This window comes from Aspergillus pseudonomiae (genome assembly GCF_009193645.1).
Source record: "Aspergillus pseudonomiae strain CBS 119388 unplaced genomic scaffold BDV37scaffold_115, whole genome shotgun sequence".
NCBI classification, from domain to species: domain Eukaryota; kingdom Fungi; phylum Ascomycota; class Eurotiomycetes; order Eurotiales; family Aspergillaceae; genus Aspergillus; species Aspergillus pseudonomiae.
In genome coordinates, this window is record NW_022476107.1 from 4,656 (window position 1) to 22,679 (window position 18,024).

Sequence of the window (18,024 nt, forward strand, 5' to 3'; positions counted from 1 at the left end):
TTTTTTTTTTTTTTTTTTTTTTTTTTGTTGGAATGATTGATTTGCGAATGATTTCTATGTTCATGATACCCATGGAGAGTAAAAGTAGAGGAGTTAAGACAGAACTGTGAGAATTATACATTTAAAGCAACACCGGCTACCGCCGCCTTGTTATATAGAGCCATGTTAGATAGTGTCAGCCCATGCAGAGGCATTAAGATGGAATGCCTCCATAATCGCAGCCCTGGCAACTTCATCATCAACCGCTGCCTTCTTCTTTTCATCCATAAGCACGCCCAATTCCCTAATACGCCGAGCCACCTCCGCCCACTGTACTCTCTGACCATGATTTTCCTCTTTAGCCTCAATATCAGGTGCAATCAACACATCCTTGAGCTTCCCACCCTCCTTCCGAATCACTCCATCAACAATAACGGCATCAATGTCCCGAATCGAACTATGAAGAACAATGGCCGCAACCGGATCCCGATCCGCAGCAACCAGCAGACCGGGCGAAGTAGCATCATAAATAACAATATCCGCCTTCTTGCCCACCGACAAGCTCCCAATCTCGTTCTCCATGTTGATACATCGAGCACCGTGGATCGTTCCAAGATTGAAGACGTCCCTTACACTGGTCCCTACATCCTTCGCCCACTTGCTGTGCGCTTCGAACTCCTCGTGTCGTCTTGCGCGTGCCCACTGCAGCACAGTCGACATTTGAGTCGGGATATACGATGTACAGACACTATGGCAGTCGATTCCCAGAGATGATATTTGCTGGTACTCGGGATAGAGGCAGACCGGGTTGCCGTGACCCATCTGGAGTTCAGTGATGGGCGTGCTAGAGATCTTCGCTCCTTTGTCACGGATTAGTTGGGTGTGTTCTGGTTTGGGGTTGGTGTTGTGTGATAGTAGGATGTCAGGGCCTAAGAGGCCGTGGGAATCGAGTTGATTAGCCGCCGATGGGGCATTTGGACCTATATATACATTCAGTATAATATTTTGAGGCCAGGGAAAGCGTCATGGAAGACAAAAGTGGAGTACAGCCAGTCGAAGGACATACCTCCGAACGCAACGCCGTAAACTGAATGGGAAGTGATGAGCTGCGCCCCGGCGCGACGGACTCGTCCGTATACTTCCTTCAGGACTTCCCCGGGGAGATAGAGCATATCGAAGGCAAATCCCAGCCGGACTCGTCCAGATGGACCAAGTGGGTTCATAGCCGCGAGTTGGTCAAATGTTTCCATGACCCATGGGGCGAGTGGATCTGGGGCCATTTCAAACTTGGGGCTCCATTGGGTTACCCGGGCAGTTGGACAGTACCCGAAGATTGACCTGATTCCAGAGGAGATGGTTGCCCGGATAGCTTCTTTAGCTACGATACGTCAGAACTTTACAATGCGTGGATGATCATGTTATGCGAGTAGTGGATGGAACTTACAATGATCCGGCGTAATATTGATATGAGCATGGTCCACTACAGTCGTTGTTCCACTGTCGATACACTCCAGCGCACCGGCTAGCTGACCCCAGAAGGTCTCGTCGGCTGATACGAAAGAACTAACGAAATTGCCAGTGGGGAAGTAGTCGAAGAGGGTGTGGTTTGGGTGCGTGGCTTTCAGACAAGTCTGCCATACATGATGGTGGGTGTCGATGAACCCTGGCGAGACAATTTTGTCCGTGCAGTCTATGATTATTGTGTCGGACGATGGCGGCTCAATGTTCGGAGCGATCTTAGTGATTTGCGACTTCTCGATTAAAAGGTCCTCTTTCGATGCATGAACGACGTCATTCGCATCGTGGAGGAGAAGTGTACCGTTCTTCAGGAGGATCGCGGAGGCCATTCTGTACAGAACCCAACCTTATGACGAATAAAGTGTGTAATGCAGTATTTATAGTGCGATATAACTGAATACATGGGAGCACGTCGTGATGTATAAGAATGTCAGCTTGTTCGGCCTTCGGCTCTTCGGATTGGCCGTGGAGACCGTCTCATTACTCATACGGACTCATACGGCCTCCCGTCGGACTTAAATGTGGAGATGATAAATGCTTTCTACAAGGGCGAGACCATAAGCCTCCATGCTTACAGTACTGTGGAATGAGCTTGGCTGTTTCCTGGAATGCTGTCCAGTTGCTCTTCAACGGCCGACCCCCGAGACCCACTTTGCCCTAAGTAGATATCCTCAGATGTTCAGGTACTCAACAGATCCTTTCATAAAGAAGCCAAGATGGGATGCTCATGCGATAGCCACTGCACCACCTGCAATGGTTATATGATATTTAGCTAACTTAGGGCCGGCGCCTTAGCCTTTGACGAAACTACTATAATACTGGAGCATTATTATGCTCCACCTGCAGCATCATGACATACGTAACGTATTAGTATGTATGCGCTTACTACTAGTAGCAGGTACTCCTTCCCCTCACGCTGTTGCATTGCCAGATAAAGGATCTTGCATGACCCCATGTTTATAAGACATTGGCTGGCCAGTCATCGTTCGCACACGACTGTTTTAATTTTGTACAGACACCCTTGAAGCCAGTTTTGAATCAAACATCTAGGGATGGTTGTCCTGGGTTGTGCCAATAACTGGCTCAATCTTGCTACTTCCTATCCGTGGCCAAAAGACTATAACCAGGATTCTGCTGGCCAGAACTTGCCTGTCTGTATCCTGGTAGATGGTTGTTTGGGCGGACAAAGTATCGGTTTCAGTCCATGTTTCTAATAAAAGTCGGTGGTTTTTTGAATATATCGCCTCGCGCCTATCATCTCTCATGACATGCGATCGCCTCACAATTGAGCCAGTACTAGGCGTACATTAGCAATTTACTAAGGGTGTGTAAACTAGTTCCATACGATGCCTGAATATCTGTGGTCTCAGCCCAACTGTGTTGAGTTGCTGGTGTTCAATCCGCTCATATTTTGTTGAACCATCTGTCTTCAAGAACCTATTTTGCGGCCGGCCTGTCCCTTGGATCGGGTTTCATGATTTTCAAGATGAGCTCTTTGTCTTCTGTTGTTATTTCCTGCTGACTAGCTAGCGACAATAGTTCCATTTCAACAATTTCACAGGTGGCACATCATCCATGATAAGTGATAGGATGTCTAAGGTCTCTTGATCAGTGAGGTCAGCATATGAAAGCGGGTACGGTCCAAAATAGGTCTGGTATCTGGAGAGAATCTTTAGTTCGCATTCAAGGGGAACTTTGGGTTTGAAAGATGAGGTTGGCACCCTAGATTAAAAAAATAAGCTCAATAATAGGTTGTTAGAGGAACCAAGATAAGCATAAACATGAGGCAACCACCAATGTTCCAAATGTCCAAATATCAGTTGGTGGCCCCATTGCCATTCCAATTGTTCCTCTGTGCTCCTCCAGACGGGCTCCATATGGGCGTACCAATCCCGACGCGGTCCCTGCAGAAGCTGGAGGTTATTTGGACTGTGCTCTCAAGGTCTGCAAGCTGGACATCTGTGACGCGTTGCCCACTAAGTTAACAGTGTAAGGTTCACTAAAACGTTATATACTTTGATATCTGCGGAGGAATTTCCAGTCAGAACTAGCACCTGCAGTCAGAGGCTTACTCGAAGCAAAACCTTCACCGGTGAGCATATAGCCATCTTCATGTAGCACTTTCAATGCTTCAAGAATCCGCTGTGACACATGTCTCATCTTCCTTCGGACGAGCGACTGAGGATTTGGAGCGAGAAGATCGCTCTCCACATGTTTCATAGCAATAGCTGATGGGTCAGATGGTTCGACTATTTCATCAATCAAGGTACGCAGATGCTGTGTCTTGAGCTGGAATTTCCGAAGGACATCTCTTTCATAATGGATGCGGAAATGATGGGCGGATTTAATTACGAGAGTCTGGCCGACTTTGTTCCTATTACCGAAGAAATGTACGTAAGTACATTATTTGCGATTGTTTTCGAGGCTCATGCGAGATTTGATTTGGAGCGCAAGTCACATCTTGAAGTCATTTGGGGCCAAAAGGCTTAGATAAAGAGTGGATCGGCGGCCGTAGCTGTAGCTCAATTCTCAACAAGATGATGCATGACAACGTAAGTAATGTGCTGCAGCTAAAATCTGACCAGTGGCAAGTGATTCATATCTATCATGTAATTGGTAGGATTTTAGTTACTCAACGGTTGAGCGTTAGAGAAGGTCAATCGGCAGATGCAGGAATCGTTAACTGTTTAGTCAGGTCTAAAGATGGACGAGAAGCACGGACCCCTTGCGACAACCTATCACATGCGAGCCGATGTCTGCATGCCTGAAGCTTAGGTTTGAGACCAGAATTAGTTAATGTATGATTGAGATGAAAGATGAATCTCCATACTCCGTACAGAGTAGTCCAATATTAATTAATGACAACCGGTTATCACCAACCATTACCTAATGCTATATCAAGGATTCCCCATTGTACTATTCCGGATCAATCTAGTAGGACGCTAAACCGCAACGAGTGGACCCGACGATAAGTCACGGTTCCTCTCGTGATAAGACTTTTCTTAGTCAAAGCTCTGGCCGATAACAGGAAATCCAGTCCATTTCCACCGGCCCCCTCCCTCATACTCCTCTTCTGGACTGACCTCGCTCGGCGTATCTCTGCTAAATGGCTCCTCTAATGTCTTATTCTCCTTCCGCATTTACTTTTTTGCTTCTTCGGTAGTCCAAATAATGTCAATTGCTCCCGTGGTCTGACTGACACTTGCGTCATTCGGGATCACCGTTTTCTCCGCACCCAGCCTTTTAGTCGAGCGTCCAAAAAGGGAAGAGTCACAAACGCCCGGGGCCTTCTGATCCCTGTCAAAGAATCAGATCCTTCCAGCCGGCACTTACGCGACTCTGACGACCACGATGGGTGTCTTCCGTCCACGAGGCCGCAGCGACTCTCGCGTGTCCGGGCTACCTTTCCGCCGGTCTCCCTTTGTTGATGATGAGGCTCCAGATGCGATTGAGCCTCCTGTAGAGCAGGCCAACAATGGTAGTCCTCCGAGAACACCTTTGGGGATCGAGTCCCTTGTATCTGGCGGGACAAGCCACAGGACGCCAAGTCGTTCCTTCTACCACCGATCCTTCAACAGCACTGCAGGTGTGAACCGGAGCCTTCCCTGGAAACGCAATGGCTAGTTTGGAGATTGTTGTTTGACTGACTGTTAAAGATCCCGCTCGTTATTCATCTCAAGGTCTTCGAGAACAAACCGCTGAACTGGCTTCTTACGCGCTCTCCCTGAATGGAAGCTCATTGCCTCAAGAAGGAAATACGCTGCCGCCGTCCCTCGATATCTTTCATCCGATCCAAGATACAGATCTCTCTTCATCACCCGCAGACACTGTAGTCCCAAAGCCTCTAGACACCGAGCCCCCCACTGGCCCTATCGCTAGTTCATCAGCCTTGACTGAGATGATCCGTAAACCTTCCGACACTTTGGACGGTGTCAATGGCCGGGATAGTGCTCCAAAGCTGAATGAACTTGGTGAAGGTGATGCTTCCGTAAGAATCTCAGGCACGGCGCCCGGCACACGTGAAGCTCCTAGTACCGAACAGACATCTTTACTACCTAAGTCACCACATACGAAGCCCTTCCGTAGTTATGGGATCGCCGAAGATGTTGAGAGTCAAGACACTATTAGGGAACACAAGCAGAATGCATTTCGTACAGCGCTTTCGAGCTGTATGATTTGCTTCCAAGGGCTCATGCACCCAAAATCATGGAATGGGCGGAAGGTCTGGGAACAAGGTGTCATCTACCCTGTTAGTCTACTGCCTTCGGTGTTCCTAGGTCTCTTGCTCAACATTCTTGACGCTCTATCATACGGAATGATTTTGTTCCCTCTGGGGGAGCCAATATTCTCTGACCTTGGGTCAGACGGTATCTCCATGTTTTACGTTAGCACCATCATCGCCCAACTGGTCTTCTCGTCTGGAGGGTCAATATTCCGCGGCGGAATTGGTAGTGAGATGATAGAAGTTGTTCCGTTCTTCCACCAGATGGCCTTCACAATTCTGGCACGTGTAGGCCAGGACAACCCAAGGTCTGTCATCGCAACTACTATTCTATCATTCTCGGCCAGCTCGGTCTTAACAGGTTTGGTCTTCTTCTTGATGGGAACTTGCAAACTAGGCTCCCTCATCGGTTTCTTCCCAAGACATATCTTGATCGGGTGTATTGGCGGTGTGGGCTTTTTTCTCTTGATGACGGGTGTCGAGGTTTCCGCTAGACTACCTGGATCTCTCGAGTTTACTCTCCCTACTTTGGAGAAACTTTCTCGTTCAGACACGGTACCCCTTTGGCTCGTACCATTATTACTTGCCATTGGTCTCCTTGTTATGAAGCGTTTCGTGCGCTCTAACTTTCTGGTGGGTGGCTATTTCATTGGCGTCGCAGTCATATTTTACATCGTGAAGTTGAGTGCCAAGATACCAATGGATACCTTACGCAAGAGCGGTTGGGTATTTGAAGCACCATCATCTAATAACCCGTGGTGGCACTTCTATACACTCTATGGTGAGTTTTTCCTGCCAATGATCGATGTAATATTCCTGACCGTGTTAGACTTCGCTGCCGTCGACTGGGCTGCCTTTCTTGATACTATCCCGGCGATGTTTGCTCTTACTTTCTTTGGAGTACTTCATGTTCCCATCAACGTCCCAGCGCTAGGTATATCCACGGGCGAAGACAATCTGAACGTTGACCGTGAGCTTATGGCACATGGTGTGACCAATGCCCTGTCAGGATTTTCTGGAAGTATACAGGTATGGTGGTATCCCCTCCGTAACAGTTATCGTCATGCTAAACCTCCTTAGAATTATCTCGTCTACACAAATAGTTTACTTTTCATCGATAGTGGCGGAAATTCACGTCTCGCAGGTATCATGCTTGCAGCCGCTACCTTGGGGATTCTCCTCGTGGGACCAGTAATAGTCGGATTCATTCCAGTCATGGTCGTGGGGGCTCTCATTTTCTTACTGGGGATTGAACTGATGGAAGAAGCGCTAGTTGATACGTGGGGAAAGTTACAGAGGCATGAATATCTGACGGTAGGTTCTATCTAAAATTTCCCACGGCACTTTAAACTAACTTGGCAGGTCGTCATCATTGTTGTCACTATGGGCGCTTGGGACTTCGTTGTTGGCATATTCGTCGGTATTATCCTAGCGTGTATGAGTTTCGTTGTTCAGACATCCCGTAAATCTGCCATCAGGGCGACGTTCTCAGGCAAGATTGCTGGCTCAACTGTCCGACGGCCTCCGATCCAACAGCGATTCTTAAGAGAAGCAGGACAGCAGACACTCATTATCAAGCTTGGGGGCTATCTATTTTTCGGAACCATTGTCGACGTCGAGAACACAATGAGAGGGTTGATTGAAGAGGAAGCTTTTAACAAACGTCCTATTCGATTTATTATTTTGGACTTCTCCCGTGTGTACGGCATCGACTTCTCTGCAGCTGAAGCCTTCACGCGTATCAATCGCATTCTGCGAAAGCGAAACGTGCTGATGACCATCTCAGGGCTGAACACCGGGGGAGACGTCGGCAGAAGCCTTCAAAATGTCGGGCTATTCGAGTCAGGAACTAGCGTGCAGATATTCGAAGACTTCAACTCTGCACTTGAGTTCTGTGAGAATGACTATTTGAAGGTCTTCTACAGCCACCGCGAAGCGTTGCTGAAGAAGAATGCGTCCTCAACGTTCCTAGAGGTACCTGGCTCACACAACCAGCGGCATCTTCACGAAAGTATCGTGGGCTCCCCTCGTCACCGGCATCTCCAGCAAGCAGCTACTACGACCCTACGCGAGGATGAGACGGCCGTGGTGGCTCCGACAGCCTGGGCCTCCATGCGACAGCCCTTACCACTCTTACTCCAGACATTTCAAGGGTTAACTTCGCGCAATGAGGATTTCTGGTTCCGGGCTTGCACATATTTTGTCCGTGACACCTACGCAGCTGGTACCGTATTATTCCAGGAGGGCGACGTTCCCAATGGCTTCTACTTGCTTGAATCCGGGATGCTTCGTGCGGAATATGAGTTGCCACAGGGGCGGTATTTCGAGCTGATTGTAGCCGGACGGCCGTGCGGAGAATTGCCGTTCTTCAGCGAAACCCGACGAACGGCCACAGTCAAGGCGGAACAAGAATGTGTCGCCTGGCGTTTGACTACAGCCAAATGGCGAGATTTACGGGAGCGGGAGCCCGAAATTGCCCGGGAACTGCTGACAGTCAGTCTGAAGCTGACCACTGAAAGAATGGACAGCATTACTTCGTAAGTCGTCTTCGCCTTATTCTGCACTTAGTTTAGGCAACACTAACCCGATTCAGTTATGTTCTTACAATGGCGGCTTAATGATGCCATCTTTCTGTTTCTCTAACTAAGCATGCTTGGGTAGGTCAGGTGTACAAATTTCTCGCATTTGTCGCATATTGTTGGTCATTATTTGAGCGTTATTTTTTTTAGCATTTGGCATATATGATACGTGGATTTGTTGAAATATGATCGCACATATTTGTCTATACTTGGACACGTGCTTCTCTGGAGCTGATGACGCAGCCTCCACATGACACTGCAGCTGACAGGATAAGAACAACGGAAACCCGTGACTTCTGTTGACCTATCTCCTGCCTACGGGCTAGAGGTTTGGAGGGACCCAACGTATAAGTCGTAAACCTGATACTCACCCGAGAGATAGGACCATTCTTTATCTGTTTCAAGATTTCGAGTGGCTGATATGGAGATTATCGCTGCGGGGTAGATTTGATTGCCAGATGTACTACGGAGTATGCCCGGGGCTCTAAGATAGACGTCTGAAAGAGGAAATAGGGGATGGCGCAATCTTGATATCAGATGGATACCATTCTGACAATGATCCCTTTGTGATATAATGAGAGCCAATTTGCGGACAATATCGGAATACTACAGTACCTATGCTCCGTTCCTATGCGCGGCGTTACGCTCTTCCCCGGCCATAATCTCAAGAACACCACAGATACATATGTATACCCAACTACCAAATTGTAATGAGGGTTGAATACCAACACTGGCAAAAGTTTTATACATTCTGAAACGCCACAATCTGCCACAGATACCTATAACGATCCAGTATTGCACTTCAAACCCCCGGCACTAAACAGGTCCAAGATACAGGCGGAACTTCGGAAGACATGAAGCACCCTCGTCCTTGTCCACTGGACAACGATAGACACGGGCCAAAGCAACGATCATCAGATCGACAGTGGCCTGATTGGTTGGGTTGGTATCGTCCGTTGGGCTCGAAACGGTCCATAATGGAAAAGGGGGGAGTGGATCGTCTTGCTGAGACTAGTAAGAACTAAGTTAACTTAGTTCCTATTACTAACCACGACACTAATTAACTAGTTACCTTGGGACCAAAGACCAACCTACGAAGCTCCAATACTTGGTAGTATTACTCCGAAGGGATTAGGGGGCGTGTGAAAGGGCTTTTATCTACGTATCTGGTGTTTGAGGTTGAGTTTCCTTTTATTAATTTTTTTGGGGTGTCTGGTCTTCTTCTTTTTTCGCCACATCGCCAGATCAATTAAAGTAATTCGTTTTTAGCTTCTGTCGCTATTTATTGAAGTCACCATATGTAAGTACTCCATTGTCGCTGAAGAAAAGAAAATCCATGACGAACTCATACTCCAAACGTACGTACGACATACATCCGTGCCTCGCACCCTACCTTCTAAGCGAGCATCGAATCTCCTGCAGGGATGGCTTGACACCACCGCGAAAATGCATTGATAGGGCTGCGACAAACATTCCTGCGCGACAATAGTACCGCGCCAGGGTGGGGCCTCGACCTTTTACCCACCATGGCGCTACGAGGATGGCTATCGAGCCACGTCCTGAAAATCCGAGTGTCGATTTTAATTTATAGTCAAATAATCATCGTCCATACCCAATTTTATGATTTGTGCCTTCTCTCTCGCTAGAAAACTAGACTAGACGAGACTAAATTTCAGAAAAAGGTAAAAGAAAGAAGAATAGATGACGTGATAGGGGTTTTGTTTCTTCTTCTTTTTAATTTTCTGTTTGAGGATCTGTTGTTTCTGTTGGCCTTTTGGTGGTGCCCTTTTTTGCTTTTTTTTTTTTCCTGCTACATGTGACGTTTAGGTTGGCTGGACAAGAGTACTCCGTTAGTTCAGTCAAGAATGGAATCGTCCTTTTCTTCTTCGATTGGTGTCACTGCCTTACCGTGCAAGTAAATCACCGGACAACCCTGGTTTGCGCCATGTTGAAGGGGGGTGTCTTTTCTTGTTCATTGGATGGTAATTCCGGTCACGGGTTAGGATTCGATACTCGAGTCGCGTGGCCCGGCCTTCTCGACTTCCAATGTGGTTTGCCTGTTGAACTATCTTCTGTCTGTATCTCTTCCTCGGTTAGAACGTACTACTCGGGATGCGAACACTGGTTAAAGGTTGGGGTTTGTGCACTGATGGTTGGTTGGTAAGTGCGATGTCGAGGGCTCTTGTTTAGGTATATATTACCTGCGATTAAGAACAGCGCTTGCACATCCCTCTCCCAAGGAAGCAGGTCGGGAAAAAGCCACCAGGGTATGGCCTGGATATGGGATAGAGGGCCAGAGTAATCAGGTTAATAAACAAGGACTAGGCTAAGTTAAGTAGACTAACGCAAAAATGCAGACTAAGTTACTTGGTTAGCTTGTTTTTGGAAAATTTCTGTAAGAATCGAGATCGTTGGTGGATCCGTCAGGACTATGACCTGCGGTGGTCTGGTCTTTTTTTATTTGTGTTTTTAATCCATTTTTGCTCGGTCCAGGGTCAAGTCAGGGATAGGGAGTGGGTTTGATACTAGTAATATAGAATGTTACATCGCAGTTAGGTAGATATATACTGTGTATGTACCTAAGCGCAAGAAAAATATGGTAGGTTTTGCAGTCATATTGTTAACAATCACAGGGACAATACAATGTATTGGCATGTAAAGGGAAGCCAAAGGAAATTAACTGTTGAGGTAAGTAGCCGAAGGATGAACTTCTTTTTTTTTTTTTTTTTGGTGGTGCTGCTTCAAGTACTGCTATCATGAGGATACACAGACCATATGACTCAAGGTAACACGGTTCAACCACAATAACCCACTCAGGTTGATCTCGAAAAGAGTCTCCATCCATGGTACAGCTCCCGAATGGGTGGCTCGAGGTCCCACAACGCGGTGAGCGGATGACATGATCTAAAACATTGGACTTTGCTGGTGGTTTGATCTGGTGTTAGAAGCCCTAAAGAACTTTTCAATCTTGGTCACTGTATTCCATTCTCAGTAGATAGAGTATTCCCTGCTCAAAGGAAAAAAATTTTTTGGTTTACGTTTGGAGGGGGAAGAGAATAGCGGAATGATCGGTAGTTGATTAGGGCTACCCGTTAAGCTGCAGGAGCGGTAGGGGAGCTACAGTTCAAGCTACTGGTCGCTAAGCTGTCATAGTGTCGTTAAGGTCCCAGGAGTCTCATCTCCTTTTTGGACCTCTGGAACGACTTGGACTGGATAGGGGTTGCTAGTCTATGTCTATCCTTATTCTCCCATGAAGAAGTTTTGATTTGACTGGATTTAGTTTCTGGTTCTAGACTAAATTAGGGAAATTTGCCATCATATATACGAGAGAATCGTTCCATTGACGTCCATGCTTCAACCCCGACCCTTTTTCTTGTCGACGTTTCAACCTGTTGCCAGTCCTGGGTGGCTCCCTTCCCAGGTATTTGAAAGGTAATCATGATCTTGTCCAACCAGGCAGAGAGAATTGATGGTACCTCACAATCATCCCTACCGAACGACATCGTCACCTGCAGAAGTGTCGTCGGGAAGAGAAGCACCTGATACTCGTCTGCATCAATTTGATGGGGCCGCCCCTTATTCTGGACGGGCCATTGGACCAAAAAAAAAGTAAATTTAAGTAAGAAAAATAAAATAAAAAGTGGAACCCAAGACAATAAAAAATAAAAAATACAACCAAAATATCCTCCTCCGTATACTCCTTAGCTTTCCACGCCCCACTCTCCTCCTCCTCTCTTTACTCTATACTTTTTTTCTCTTCCCGGCGTCCAAGGTTGTTGGCCGCCCTGCAGCTCCTTTCCCTTTCTGGGGCTTCTGCCCACACCCTTTCATTATTTTCACCCTCCTTTCGCCCCTTCTCCTTCTTTGTCCTCGTTCTTTTTTCTTTCTCCTCTTCCTCTCTTCTCTCTTCATTCCATTCTGCTTCTGCACTTCTTCCAGAGCAACGACTTTGTTCGCTTCTTCCCTCCCCAAACCTTTTACCTTTCGTTGTGATACCCGAGCTTCAAGCTTCGTGCTCTGAGAGCTCTTGTTTTCTGTTGAGATACCCCCTTAAGATACCCAAACGGACGTGACTCTTTATTACGAAGCCACTTCAGCTTCTATTAACAACTTTTAATCTCATCTCTACTATTATAATTACCACTTAATCCCTACCGACAATATGTCCGACGTCCAGAAGCCTGTTGAGGAGACTCCCGCTCCCGCTGCCGCTGCTGCGCCTGTCACCGAAGCGCCTGCTGAGACTCCCGCCACTGAGACTCCTGCTGCTGAGGCTCCCAAGGAAACGGCCGCCGAAAACACTGAGGCTACTCCCGCTGCTGCGGAGGAGAAGAAGGATGAGGCTCCCGCTGAACAGCCCAAGGAACAGGCTAAGGAGGAGGTGACCCCCGCATCGGAGGGTGTCCTCGGTCACAAGGCCCCCGGCCTCGTCAAGTAAGCGCCGCATGTCGCAATGGATCAGCAGTACAAGTGACTAATCACATGGACTATAGGAGCTTGCGCTTCTCCAAGCGCTTCTTCTACTTCAGCGAGGGCGCTGTCGAGGCTAAGCAGCTGTCTGCTTTCCACCAGAATGAGAAGCCCGCTGTTGCCAACCCCATCGCTGCCTGGGCTAGCCAAACCGGCAAGGGTCTTTTGTTCTTCACCAAGCGTGCTGAGGACAAGAACACCCCTACCGGAATCTTCAACTTGGTCAGTATATTGCTTGTTCTGTGAGGGATGTAATACTGACGTGGAGCAGGCTGAGATCACTGATGTCACCAAGGAGGGCGCCAGCGAATTCCTCTTCAAGGTGAATGGCCACAAGCACACCTTCCAGGCTGCCAGTGCCACCGAGCGCGACAGCTGGGTTGCTGCCATTGAGGCCAAGGCTGCTGAGGCCAAGGCTGAGAAGGAGGCCATCACCTCCAGCGAGGGCTACAAGGCTGAGCTCGAGAAGCTGAGTAAGTTTGGATCGTTCCTAAATGGATTGTTATCATGATCTAATATCAAGTAGCCAAGCCCGCTGTTGCTGAGCCCGCCAAGAAGCCCGCTGAGGCTAAGGAGGAGGCTAAGGATGAGGCTGCCCCTACTGAGGAGAACAAGGACAGCAAGTCCAAGAGCCGCTCCCAGTCCCGCAAGCGCGCCAGCATTTTCGGAACTCTCCGTGGCAAGAAGGAAGAGACTGAGGAGAAGAAGGAAGGTGACAAGACCGAAGAGCCCAAGCCCGCTGAGGCCGCTGCCGAGCCTGCTGCTGAAGCATCCGCCGCTGTCGAGACTACTGAAGGTAAATACCAAAGCTATCTCGATTGTCTTTGTGTGAAGCTAACTTTCCTCAAGCCGCCGCTGCTCCTGCTGAGCCTACCGAGAACAAGGAGGACAAGGAAGAGAAGGAAGAGGAAAAGAAGGAGGAGAAGAAGGAAGAGAAGAAGGCTGAGACTAAGTCCAAGCGCACTTCTCTCTTCGGCAACTTCTTCCAGAAGGTTACTAGCCCTTCTCACGAGAAGTCTGAGAAGGAGGCTACCGCTCCTGCTGAAACCCCCGCTGTTGCCAGCACCGCTCCTCAGCTCGACAACCCTGTCGAGGAGGCTTCCGTGAAGCCCATTGAGCCCGAGACTGTGACCGCCCCTGCTGAGGCCGAGGCCGCCAAGGATGCTGCTCCCGCTGCGCCCGCTTCTCCGGCCGCTGAGACTCCCAAGGACAAGCGCCGCACTTCTTTCTTCGGTAACTTCGGTAAGAAGAAGGGTGACTCTGACAACGAGGCTGAGGGCGAGTCCAAGCCCAAGGGCAACAAGCTTGGTGGCCTTTTCCGTAAGCCCAGCAAGGCTGTGAAGTCTGAGCCCAAGGAGCCCGCCACCGAGGCTGAGGCTAAGGCAGAGGGTGCCCCCAAGGAGGCCACCGTTCCTGAGTCTGCTGAGGAGTCCAAGCCCGCCGAGCCTGTCACCACCACTGAGGAGGCTAAGCCCGCCAACGTCTCTTCCACCTCTGCTCCTGTCCAGGCCGCCGCATGAAGTGCTTCTCCAAGCCGCGTCATTGAGTATGAAAACTGGTGGGATCAGTATGGAGTACACACTTAGTGCTTCTACCCCCTAGTGATGAGTGCTCATGATCTCATAATTGAAGACAAAAGAAAAGATCATTAGTAATTGTTTCTTGATATTATTTTGTGTTGATTCCAGTGTCACTGCTTTTGGTGCCTTGCTTCGCAGCGAGGATCTTGCCAAATTGAGTGCCAATGATACCCTCTGCTGCTTTGGCGGTTATTTCCGACTCTGATGTTCTTTTCGCGTCTGGGTCGCATTTCATTCCTTTATGATATCCGTTCCCGCGAGGATCCCTAATTTGGCCTTGCGTGCGTTCCCGCTGTGCGCCGTCCAAACTAGATTGATACCACTGCTATTTGCGTTTTCATCGTTGGTTTAGTTCTGATTGTCTTTCGCCGTTTGATGCTTCGTACTTTGATACCCTATTGGGAGGAAGGATGGTCTTTGCCAGGGCGGGTCCCCCGCTGTGCAAATCGACCCCAATCGTCTACTGTCGTGGGCACGTTCCATGGCGTGCATACGCCGTGTGTACTAGCGCACAGCATCATAGGTAATAGCTAATAGAATCCATAACTTGTCTTTGTACCCGCATCTTCCCTGTAATGATCTACTTTTCCTGAAACTCGTACGTTGCCTTGCATCGAAACTTCATCCACCGTGTGGGTGGCAGTGGAACACTTCCGATTCGAGCCCCATCCCACGGATCCAGAACCCGGAGCAGTAGCGCTGTCCAGTGTCTAATCCTAATTGTAGCCCTGTCATAAGCATGCCGACTAGGATCCGGGATGTACCTTAATTGATCTTGAACATTGAGCTAGCGAATTGGCATCCGAATTTGACACTGTAGATCAACGCCTTGGAATGGATCAACCGAACCCAGGGCTATAAGGCAACTAATTGATCCACATTCCAATAATCTGATTTAGTCCCATTCATCGATGAAATTTACACAGTAGGACCTTGCTTACAAAACTGAACCCGCCCTCCCACCTCAACGCAGTGTCTTACTACGCTTCTGGGGGGTTTTTTTTTTCGGATTACTAAAATGGGTCTAGTTAAGTCCAATTAAGAAGATAGTGATATATAAGAATAGCGCCACCTGGGCAGAGGCATATACCTCCGGCACCACATTCTCCACGGCGGTGATGCCGGTGGAGCTGTATCTATCCGTTGCAATCTAGGGTCAAACATTTGCATGATATATACGACCTAACTTGAGAATCCGTTTCTGCTCGATATCGGAATGTTTTTGGTTGGATGGCTAGTACTCCATATATATCACCCTGTTTGGGTATTCAGGGTGATTGTTGCTTATCAGATGTAAGACTTGCGATCGCCTCCATACAACAGACGTGCTCAATATATCCTTGACTTACTGTTAAGTGTAGTCTGTCACCACAGGCTTCTCGTCGGTAACTGAGTGTCAGACTATATTTAGGATATATCTGAGACGATTAGTGCGCTTGAAGAATTTGAGTTCACTTTCTTCTCCGTATAGATTTCTTCTTTCTATTCTTGGTCCTTTGGATTTGAGACAGTATCTCGTATTATGGGTCAAATTTGGGTTCTGTACAGCATGTTCTTGATGGTGTACCAATGAGGGCCCCAAGAACTCTTGGAACTACTATTTATATATATGAGAGACATATACGGAGTACACATATTGTCCCTCGTTTCAATTTTACTCGCATGTGTTGATATTAATTGTTGGGTTTGGTCGAACGACAAGAGTGCTTAGAACGGGGTGTTCGCTAAATATGGTGGGTGTGTATGTAGTTATAGTAAGATTGATTCCGGCGTTTTGAAGAGAGATGTTTTACTTAGGTTCATACCAGATGTACATATAGGAAGCGAATTAGCACACTCGGATGTACTCTGTCCAAATTCTCCAGAGTATACAAAATTTAAATTCAATAATAAGCGGGACTCGCACGGGACGTACACCTGTTCGTTTTCGCGCCCTGCTTCCTACTCCGTAGATACCGAGTGGGACACATGATCGAGAGGAATCAAGGTTCCAGTACTCCGTATGTACATCAGATGACAACGTCTACATCTGGGGCTCTCTATGCCCATTTCACCGATGACGATGGCTACCTATTCGTGCGCCATTATCCTAAGAAACACGAAGTCGATTCGCAAGGGTGGTCGGCGGATACGCCCGGCGAACATGCAGAATCGAAATACACTTTTTTGCCTCTCGGCGAGACGAGCGAATACTCGATCCGAGTGAAGATTCTTATCTGAGACTAGGCCCGACACCGGGTCAGGTCATAAGATAACGGGTCTCGGTGTTTGCAATAAATAGCAGATTGGGTTAAAAAGTCATATTGGATATTCTCGCCAGTGTCGTTGGTGGAATGAATTTAATATAAAATTCAATCTACTCCGAGGTGCAGTGGTGATTGTGCCATGCTTTTTTTCGGAGTAGATTGGATTACTCCGAGTTAGGGCTGGTGCGCATGGACAGTTTTTATTTTCCCTTCCTTTTTTCCTCTTCTTTTTCCAACTTCTTTCCCTTCGGGTTCTAGTCTAAATGGGGTTCTCGAAACAACGGGACCTCCACTTTGGCAATGGGTTGATCGTTTTCGTGAAATATACACGGTTTCTATCTAGTGCCGAATTTAGATTCCGATAGTGATGTCTTGGGTTTCGTATATTATTATCATATGCATGGAGAATTCCGCCTCAGATGAGGGCGATATTTTTTTTAGTGGTATTCTGGACGGACGATCTTCCCTTCTTTAAAAAGAAGAGGAAAATGGTAAAAAAAGAAAGAACAAGAGAGAAGGCAAAAAAAAAAAAGAAAAAAAAAAAAACGGCTCAAGCGGAAGAGAATTGGGGCTGATAGAGTTTGGAAACACGCCCTTCGACCAAACTAACTGCGCATGGCGGGGAGTGGAAAAGGGAAATTGATCTCCACGCACATTATTAATCCTCGCAAGTCCCTGCTTTTAACCATTCAGAATTCCTGATCGCTTGTAAGCATCATTGCAAACTTGGCCATCATGTAGGATCCTGTAGCCTAAGGCCTCTTACAGCGATAAGTGCGGCTCAGCCCCCATTCCAACGGGAATTGGCTCCATTTGGCGGCGTCCCAATGCAGACCCCGAGACAGCCTGGAGAGGCTGTGAAGGCTGCAAGATGCAGTCGCAGGCGGGCGCTGATGCCTAGACTTCCCCGAGCGTTACCCTCATTGGACAATGGATGTGACGGGTGCAAGACAGGACGCGAACCAGTTTCATCATCTAACTCTTCCTCTAAACACACGTACGCTGAGACTATTGTAGCACTAAAACACTTGGGAAGCGGTGGAGAAGCCAGCCGAGTACGAGGGTCGGTACCCGCTGCGTAACCTGCAAGTGACTTCAGGTTACCGTGCATTCTCTGCGTGGGTGCAGGTATCTTGCTCGTACCCGGCCCCAGGCACCGGAGATGCCTGGGGACACCCGGGCATCCACTTAGTGGATGAAGGGGCCAATCAGAGCCCCGGATGGGCCTATGACTCACACCTGTTGACCGCGTCCATTGGTCTAACGCCCAATACGGTTAGTGTAATAGGCGGGGAAGCGGTCGGCCATGATTGGCTACCCGTCGGATGAAGGGCGCACACACTGCGTTTAAGAAGTGCCTGAATTCCCGTCGCTGCCTTGGGTTCTCTTTTCCTTTTTTTTCTTTCCTCTTCATCTCTTTTCTTCTTTAC

The 18,024-nt window shown here is 48.1% G+C and overlaps 4 protein-coding genes across 4 annotated transcripts; 2 read left to right on the forward strand and 2 right to left on the reverse strand.

Annotated features, from left to right (window-relative positions):
- Positions 1-36: 36 nt before the first annotated feature.
- Positions 37-1,859, reverse strand: BDV37DRAFT_262806 (uncharacterized protein). The gene is made up of 3 exons (XM_032083470.1): positions 1,424-1,859; positions 1,046-1,357; positions 37-959 (listed from the first exon to the last, which is right to left on the reverse strand). Exons 1-3 carry the CDS (start codon positions 1,824-1,826, stop codon positions 166-168), a joined length of 1,509 nt encoding a protein of 502 aa, XP_031935946.1. The 5' UTR covers positions 1,827-1,859; the 3' UTR covers positions 37-165.
- A 1,075-nt stretch (positions 1,860-2,934) lies between these two features.
- BDV37DRAFT_275923 (uncharacterized protein) lies at positions 2,935-4,043 on the reverse strand (the record flags this gene model as incomplete). The annotated part of the gene is made up of 6 exons (XM_032085476.1): positions 2,935-3,019; positions 3,049-3,190; positions 3,385-3,448; positions 3,498-3,520; positions 3,588-3,855; positions 4,032-4,043. The coding sequence occupies 6 exons, from the start codon at positions 4,041-4,043 to the stop codon at positions 2,935-2,937; spliced, it is 594 nt and encodes a 197-aa protein (XP_031935947.1).
- A 662-nt stretch (positions 4,044-4,705) lies between these two features.
- BDV37DRAFT_24251 (sulfate transporter family protein) lies at positions 4,706-8,680 on the forward strand. The gene is made up of 5 exons (XM_032081333.1): positions 4,706-5,083; positions 5,154-6,500; positions 6,549-6,748; positions 6,800-7,033; positions 7,082-8,680. Exons 1-5 carry the CDS (start codon positions 4,849-4,851, stop codon positions 8,258-8,260), a joined length of 3,195 nt encoding a protein of 1,064 aa, XP_031935948.1. The 5' UTR covers positions 4,706-4,848; the 3' UTR covers positions 8,261-8,680.
- Positions 8,681-12,335: 3,655 nt separating this feature from the next.
- Positions 12,336-14,506, forward strand: BDV37DRAFT_24354 (uncharacterized protein). Its single transcript, XM_032081447.1, has 5 exons — positions 12,336-12,732; positions 12,792-12,990; positions 13,040-13,241; positions 13,295-13,564; positions 13,618-14,506. The coding sequence occupies exons 1-5, from the start codon at positions 12,461-12,463 to the stop codon at positions 14,286-14,288; spliced, it is 1,614 nt and encodes a 537-aa protein (XP_031935949.1). The 5' UTR covers positions 12,336-12,460; the 3' UTR covers positions 14,289-14,506.
- The last annotated feature ends 3,518 nt before the right edge of the window (positions 14,507-18,024 follow it).